The 8,576-nt window shown below is 35.6% G+C and overlaps 1 protein-coding gene across 2 annotated transcripts; it reads left to right on the top strand.

The window, feature by feature from the left end:
* The first annotated feature begins 1,462 nt into the window (after positions 1-1,462).
* Positions 1,463-8,570, top strand: LOC113111581 (caspase-7-like). 2 transcript variants are annotated; one of them, XM_026276459.1, is made up of 7 exons: positions 1,463-1,494; positions 2,633-2,755; positions 4,164-4,312; positions 4,825-4,953; positions 5,630-5,805; positions 6,009-6,147; positions 6,987-8,570. In XM_026276459.1, exons 1-7 carry the CDS (start codon positions 1,463-1,465, stop codon positions 7,211-7,213), a joined length of 975 nt encoding a protein of 324 aa, XP_026132244.1. In that variant the 3' UTR covers positions 7,214-8,570. The 2 variants fall into 2 exon arrangements, with proteins under 2 accessions (XP_026132244.1, XP_026132245.1); XM_026276460.1 differs by lacking the exons at positions 1,463-1,494; positions 2,633-2,755 and adding an exon at positions 2,842-3,851 and having other exon boundaries at positions 6,987-7,213.
* Positions 8,571-8,576: the final 6 nt, after the last annotated feature.

Genomic DNA, 8,576 nt, shown 5'->3' with positions numbered 1-8,576 from the left:
ACCCTGTCTAGTTCCACCCCTGTTTAGCTGTTGCCGGTCAGCTGACTGGTTGACCAGCTGTCAGTTACTTTAAAGGGGAGAGATGTCACTGAATTGTGATCATGGTGTTGTTCACTTTGAGTACATTAGTCAGAGCCTTCAGACGTGCTCTAAATAAGTGAATGAAGTCACGGCTGGATGGTTACATGCTTTTGGAAATGCCTTACTTTCTACAGTATATGCTGTCATGACTTTCCGTCATTTTCAAAATTACGAATTTATTATTCACGCTGTTATAAACTACATAATGTTTAGATACAGTCATTTTTTTAAAATATGGTGGCAGTCATGTCCACTGACATTCAGTCATTCAGAATATTTCATATAAAATAAAAGTACAGAAAACCCTGTATAAAAGGCATCCTTCAATAATTTTATAAAATAATATTAAATGTCTGACTCTACATCATTTTACACATTTCTAAACCAGTTTTTTGGTTTGTTTATTTTTCCTATGCAATGCATTACTGCAAAGCAAAACAAGATAAATTATATTAAAAAGTATTAAAATAATGATAAAATAATAATGAAGTTTGTTCTTTTATCTCATCATTGGTGTAATTATTATTATTATTATTATTATCTACAAAAAATCCAAGATCTAAAGTCAGAGGAAGACGAGACTGTTCAAATAGCCACATGATTATTAAGACAAAAAGGTCTTAATTTACTTTTCGATTTAATGGCAGTAATATGTTTATTTTAGTCTGGTTAATGATGTTGGTTTTAATGCAGTTGACAGCATTTTATTCATGTTTTATTGATTTTTTTTATTTTTATTTTTACAAATTTGTCGTATTTGTGAAATAAAATAAAATTGAATAAAATAAACAGTCAAGTTGCTTTATATACTGTATCTATGAATATTCTAGATCATATAATAGTCTTATAAGGCTAATAATGCCAAGATGTTAATAAATATTTAGCCACTGCTGTTATGGAAAATAAGAATAATTTAACATAAGCCAGTAACAAACATTATATACACAATATAACAGTCAAAAAGATAACATATGAAAACATTATTGTATTATAAACAATGTACATAAACACAATGTACATAATAATAATTTACCAAAAAGTACATTATTTAATTTTTGTATAGGCCTAACACACATTATTCGTATTCGTTCTCTTATTATTATTTGAAATCAAATACATTTAAATAATACAGTTGGATAAATAAATGGTGTTTATTTCTGACTAATATCACGTTTCATATCAATATTCTAGTCTATTGTACTCTATTGTATTCTATTCTAGTGTTGGATTAATGAACAGGTAGTTTGCGCATTGGTTTTCAACAGCTCTAAATTGACTCTGTTTCTTTAAATACAGGAGACAATTCGGCTGGAGGAAATGGAACAGGAGTTGGAAAGTAGTTTCGTTTTCTCCGTCTAGTAACATTGGACTTGAAAGAACAATGAACAAACCAGAGGCTGATCCGACAAAAATGTAAGTTTTGATAGTAAATATATAGTCATGTTGTGAAAACATCTATATTTGCTGAACTGAATCATCGTTTGGCTACTATAACTGTAAGTAACAAACCTAGCGTTGCATTGCTAACATTATGGATCGAAGCGTTAATCTTATACTATTATTAAAATGTGCTAATTAAGAAAAACATGTAGTACCTTGCGAAACATTAACCATGGTTTTATAATTGTAAATGTGTAATAACCACGTTTTTTGGCGTTCTGATTATCATTTATATTCAGATTTACTACAAATAACATGGTTAAACTGCGGTTGGTGTAGCAAAAGTATGGGTAATTTATGGTTACCATGGTTTAACTATTGAAACCATTGGTTTTATTTGTAGTAAAACCATAGTTAATTTTATTAAGGGAAGGGAAGTTGACCTACAGCAGGAAAGTTTAAGAGGGACCTTTACACTTCCTCCAAAAACACCTCAGCTGTAAACACACTGGATGTTAAATACCTTAAACTATATTAGCATCAATAATTGCTAATGTAATTATGTATTTAATGTTACCACTGACAAGTTGTCTTTAGGCAAGTGGGGTAAGCGTTCAATCTCTCTTTCTTCCTGCTGTAGGCTACACTTCATGCCATAAACAGCTTTTCTTCATCAGTTCTACATGAATACAGATATTGCATTTCTCCCCAAGCCATAAGAAAAGAAAGCAATTAAATAAACACCCAGTAGAGACAACATCACAAAGTGAAAGTAAAAGTTAGTTTACGGAGGTAATTTACGCTGATCTGTTTTAAAGGAACTATATGAAAGTGGAAAGAGCAACTCTTTAAAAAAAAATTGCCTTGGAAACACAGATATACAGTTCTTTTCACTACTGTAAAATCACAGTGCAGTCTAATAATATGGGTTTTCCTAAAAACTGTGTTCTTTAATTTAAATTCCATATTTTGATTAAAATAAGAGACACTAAGTAACCACAGTATATCAATGACATAGTCAGTGTCAGTTAGGAGAGGATGGGGTAGCATGTCAAGATAATTATAATTTAGAAAACAGATTTTTTTTTTTCCTCCCTGTCAAGAATTTCCAGTATGGTTACTCAGCTTTCTTGGCCTTACTCAACAGTAACAGTGTTAATTTTTGCTCCAGAATGGATAAAGAAACCCTCACCACTGAGAGTGAAGAGATGGTGGAGGACCAAGAGAACTATGGAGAAGGAGACACAGTAGATGCAAAGCCTGACCGCAAAGGGAGATTTTTGCTTTTTGGCAGGTGAGACTATTTCTTAAAACTTCATTCATTTATCCATCAGTCTGTCTATTCATTTATGCAATGATATCAACCACAACTATTGATCTAACCTGTTATTCAGGTGAGAACAAAAAAAATTTTCTCTCTTGTTACAATCATTCAGTGAATTATTTAGTAGTTGTTTAGTTAATTATTTATAATTTACAGTATTAGTTGTTGTAAGTACAGCTTCAGCAGATCCTAAAATCCATGTCATACACTAGGTGGCGCCACAGTCCTCTTTTTAAAGGACAAGGCCAACAAGCTGCAATGCTTGCATCACATGTAGGATATTTGAATGTGCTTGAATGTGTTTTGAGATGTCCAGAATACTTTTTCACACCTCTTCAGTGTGAATCCACCTGCATATTTATAATCATATTAGTTTCTCTGCAATTTAAAACACAAGTTTTGTTAAGATATTGTACATTTGGTGACATTTTATTTGTTACTTTTGAGTGTGTGTGTGTGCTCTGCGACAGACCTTATATGTAAGTGTGATAGTGTGTTTGTCAGTAGAGGTGTGCTCTTGTCCTCTGTGACCCTGGTTGAGGGGTTTGAATGGGCCTTTGGAAAGCTCTGGGGGGTGGTGTGTGTGCTGACTCAGGTCGTGTGCGCCGCCCCAGACCAGCGGAGCCACCACTCTTTATAGAGTATAGAGCATGCCGGGATCCTAGCACACATCAACATCAAACCACAAGGGAATAATCCACCCAAAAGTCCACACTAAAATCTGGGAAAGATTCAGCAGATCTAGACGGAAGAGCAACACGTTTCAATGCAGAGTGGCGTAGCATTTAAAGAAGAGCCCAGGTAGGAGAGCGCTCTGATGGCATAGGAGGTAGTAGGGGGGAGTTGGGGGGGTTGCTGCCCCATATCACATGGGACACCTGTGATTCGCTCCACTGTTCATGTGTGTGTGAGAGAGTGTTTAGGCAGGAACCCATTGTTGTGGTTGGGTAAGGTGATGACTAGCCTCTTCTGGAATACTGGCACATATTTTACATCCAGTTGCCACTGTGGCCTACTAATCAGGACAGATCGTTTGGAAATTTCACAATGGGGATATGAGACTTCTGTGAGAATTTTCTCTTATACATGTGGTAAATTAAGTTTGGGACATAGTGAAGTTTTTGAGCAACTAGTATTATGATTAATAAGGGGATTTAATTGTCTTCATGACACCAAATATCCCGGTTAGCTGCCATTTCTGATTCTCTGACTGGCATGGGTTGTATTTTGTTTGAGGTTTGATTGTTCTTCTACTTACAGATAGCTTATTTATTATTTTGTCTCTTAGAATACACTGTTCTTATAAATTTATTAGGGGCTGTACATGATGGATGAAGGTCTCTAATAGATTGGTTGACTGTCTGTCTCTGTCTCTCAGTAAAAATAAGGATGGCAGTTTGCAGGAAAAAGAGCAATCTTCTGAAAGCCATTACAGGATTGTTTCACCAACATTCCAGTATAAGATGAGCCACCAGCGCGTTGGCAAGTGCATCATCATCAACAACAAGAACTTTGATGAAAAAACAGGTGAGTCTTCATCTCCATGTCATGCTATGCTGACCAATTAATACTGATTTGGCACACCCAATAAAATCAGTTGAATTTATTGTTACACGTAGTTTATTAGGGTAATAATATTAAAAATAGTATTAAACAGTGTTTTGTTATATATTATAAACCCAATTTTTTTATGAGCTTCTACCTAGAAGTTTTGGTCTAATTAATTATTGGTAAATAGTTATAAAAGAATATCCAACATTAATTTGAATGAAAACATTGTTTTAATGACTAAGAATTTGTGATCTGTATGCAGGATAAATCAGATTTGCTCATCTATAATGATGTAATAGTAAAAAAAATATATATATATATATATATATATATATATTCACCATAGTTTCTGCAAAAACAACACAGACACTAATGTGACTGCTGTTATAAGTTTTATGAAAAATACAACTTGAATGTGGAATCATTTAGAGTTATTAGGTTGATGCTTTGTTAGACTAAAGCTGCTTACTTTGTGATCTGTGTTTAAGGGATGAATGTACGCTCTGGCACTGATCGCGATGCTGAAGAGCTGTCCAAGTGCTTTAAAAACTTGGGCTTTGACGTTTTCATCTACGATGACCAGACCTGCAGGAACATGGAGCGGCTACTTAAACGAGGTGAGTGGCCAAAACATGTATCTGTACCCCAGATCATCAAAGTGCCGCATCCGGGTTTGAAATTAGGCTCACAAAACTCTGCTGGGAAGTTTTATGGAACATGTGAAATGAAAACCCGCGAGCGTCATTTATCAGCAAGCCCCAGAAAAACAAAAATCCAAGACACCATGTCATGGAACTTTTGTGGAATGTGGTTGGGCTGCCTGAGTTCTGGAAGATTGCATTATAACATGTTGTTTTGAATGTTGTTCTGTTCTAAAAACAAGTGAAAAACCTAGCTTTCCACTGACTATATAGGCATCTGCTTTTTATTGCAATATAACCACTTTCAGTGTATTTAAGACTCAACTTGTATAAGGCATAACATGTGTTGCTCAGCTAACTGCATCACATGCATACATTATTAGCATGAAAATATACAAATATTGGCTAACATTATCTTTTTTAATGGCACCAATAAAATATTTTTAGCTTTCCTTTTCAATATTGAATTAAATCAAATATCTATTACTTAAGTCTCTCTGCTGCCCTCTACTGTTAGTTGCCTAAATTACTTGCATGTTATTAAAAGTGTAAAGTCTTTGCAAACCCAGTTTATCCACAACTAAGATAACTCAAATTGATGAATAAAAGTTCTTGTTTTCTTCTCTCACATTTTTGTCTGTATGTGTTTCAGTTTCAGAAGAGGACCACAGCGACAGCTCCTGCTTCGCCTGCATCTTGCTAAGCCACGGCGAGGAGGGCATGATTTACGGCACGGACGGAGCAATGCCCATCAGGAGCATGACCTCGCTCTTCAAAGGAGACATGTGCAAGAGCCTCGTGGGCAAGCCCAAGCTCTTTTTCATCCAGGTAAGAGGAGCAGGGCCACAGGAGGATTGGGGGAGGAGAGAGGATGATGAGGAAGAAGTGATGGAGGAGAAAATGGAGCACCTACATACAACGGTGTCTATTGTTTTAATGCTATTTCGGTCGCACCATACACAGAGTTAACATGCCTTATTTGAAGTGCATTTTAAGTGGATATTGACATGGTCGTGTGTCTTTACTGGCAGGCTTGTCGGGGTTCCGAGTTTGATGATGGTGTACAAACAGACTCAGGACCGCCCAATGACACGATAGAGACAGATGCCAATCCAAGACACAAGATTCCGGTAGAGGCAGACTTCCTGTTTGCTTATTCAACTGTGCCAGGTATTTTCTTACTCTTAATTACAGAATGTGGAATGCAGGAAATTTAATCTCAGAGTCCCACGGAAGACAAACTGTCATCGTCTAGAGCTGCATGCAATAAACATACAGCATTCCTTATAGTCCAATTCATGACTCAAGTTCTTAACAAGTTTTTTTTTAAGTGAGTCAAAAACATAGCTTGAACATCCTAGTCTCATTCATGTAGAGATGACTTTTAGGATTAATTGAAAAAAGAATCACAAACTCAATGTATATATTACTTATAAATTACGGTTCAAAAGTTTAGGATTCAGCAAGCTTTTAGTTTTTTGCTTATTCTATCTTAACTCTGCAAATCTTTCGTCTTTATACCGTATCTCAAAGTTCAGTTTTTTTTTTGCCAAACATGGGATAAAGCCTTCTACATGATTTTAGCAATCCTATAAGATCATAAAAAAATCATCTTCTTTATACTATATACAATAAAAACAGTTTAAAATTTAATTTAACTTTTTCAGTAGGTATCTACTTAACAGTTTTTGTATTGTTATATTGATTATTGTATCCATCAATTAGCAATTTAACTGCATGGTTTGGGCCCTATTATACATTTTTTCAATTAATATTTTTGTTATGTACAGTAGCAAATTGACAGTTTCACTAGGTGAAGGAGAATGTATATGACATGCAAGCAAAATGGACATTAAAACTGAAATACCCAGATGAATCAGATTTGAATCCATTTAAATCCAATCAAGAGGTTGTGAATCAGAAAACCTGTATAAATATCCAGCCCTGAGTTAATCATGTGTCACACGGTTGTACAGTAATGTAACATTCTTACACATTTGTTCTCATAGGTTACTACTCCTGGAGGAATCCGGGCCGAGGCTCCTGGTTTGTCCAGGCCCTCTGTAACATTCTTAATGAGTTTGGCAAGCAACTTGAGATCATGCAGATCCTCACTCGGGTCAACTACATGGTGGCCACCAACTTCGAGTCCTGGTCAGAGGACCCCCGTTTTAGTGAGAAGAAACAGATACCTTGTGTGGTGTCCATGTTGACTAAAGAGCTCTACTTCAACTGATCTGAGCAGACCAACTTCACATGCTCTGCTCCATCTGCCTTTTCACAGCACACACATTTTCTTGCCAAGGACTTTTAATTTTGTTATCTTTTAACAACAAATATTAACCACATTTTTTGTCATTGATCTGCCATAAGGAAGGAAATCTCAGTCTAATTCTTTCGGGATAGCAGACAGGAAAGACACATGACATGTACACCGACTGACTTCATTTGACCATGCGGTCACAACATTTGTTTGCGAATGCAACTTTTTATGTTACGCTGGACATATGGACATCAAAACGGTCTTCTATTGTGCTGCTTCCTGTTCAGATCCACAGCTTTTTCAGCGAATGTTCTTCAACTTTCTCAGAGTATTCCGGGGAATAGTGATGTCACTTTATCCACTGGCAGTGTCAGATATCCATGTTGCTTTGCCAACTTTGAAAGTTCTCTGCCACTTTTACTTTACTAGATAAAAAATATTTGTAAAAAAAATAATAATAATAATAATTGAAAAAAGACATCCAATACCACACAAAACCTTTGCTATTGTTCTGTTATATTTATAGTACTAGCAATCCAAGCATAAATTCTAAGCACATAAATGGCCATCTGTAGCAATCTGTTTGGGTTGGTTTTGGTTTGGTTATTCCAGAATGCTTTTCAGAGGAGGTCAAAGAAAGGGCATGAATGGAAATGGAGTGGCAAATAGTGAAGTAATGCTGACACGTGCACGTTTTTAAAAGCTTTTCATTCGTGCTGGTCGCTGGTTAGTTAGCGTTCACTGGAAAACTGAAATCAGATCAGCATTCATCCTGTGTATTTTGAGCACATTTTAGTAGCTTCATAAAGTATTTACTGATGTTTTGTACTGAATCTGTCTATAATCCACAGAGGCAGCTATTGTTTTACTGGTAACCATTTTAACCATTTATCACCCAACTGACCTAATGTGCTGTTTCAAGCTTGATGGAGGCTTCTGATGCTTTCAGAGCTCGTTGTCTTTGGTTTCATCCAACAGTTTTTCATTTTCCTTATGTTCTTTCTTATTGTTCGTCCAGATCACACACTTGAATCTGCCAGCCTGTGAACCATCTGACCACCTCAAATTAAAGAAAAGCTTTTCTTTATGCATGGATTACTAATGAAGTGCTCCAACTATACTGTAGGAAGTGCTAGCTCCACTTGTGTTTTTAAATTTAAATGCTTTACTGTGATAATAGAAATGTTTTTTTGCACAAATGCCCTGAAAAAATGTTTAAGATTGTGTAAACATTACATTGTATAAAGTGGGGCTGATTTTTGTTCAAATGACTTTAATTCAAATGAATGCCTGTGTAAGCCTTATTTTAGTGTATTAAAAGACTTTATTGAAATCT

This window comes from Carassius auratus, chromosome 12 (genome assembly GCF_003368295.1).
Source record: "Carassius auratus strain Wakin chromosome 12, ASM336829v1, whole genome shotgun sequence".
NCBI lineage: Eukaryota > Metazoa > Chordata > Actinopteri > Cypriniformes > Cyprinidae > Carassius > Carassius auratus.
The sequence above is the reverse complement of the archived record's forward strand: the minus strand, read 5'-3'. Positions and strand labels throughout refer to the sequence as shown.

Excerpts from the sequence above, each read along its gene's own strand:
- LOC113111581 (XM_026276459.1), top strand. The coding sequence starts at position 1,463 with ATGAACAAACCAGAGGCTGATCCGACAAAAAT. Across the intron at positions 2,756-4,163 it reads AGATTTTTGCTTTTTGGCAG|TAAAAATAAGGATGGCAGTT; the intron begins GTGAGACTATTT and ends TCTGTCTCTCAG. Across the intron at positions 6,148-6,986 it reads TGCTTATTCAACTGTGCCAG|GTTACTACTCCTGGAGGAAT; the intron begins GTATTTTCTTAC and ends TTGTTCTCATAG.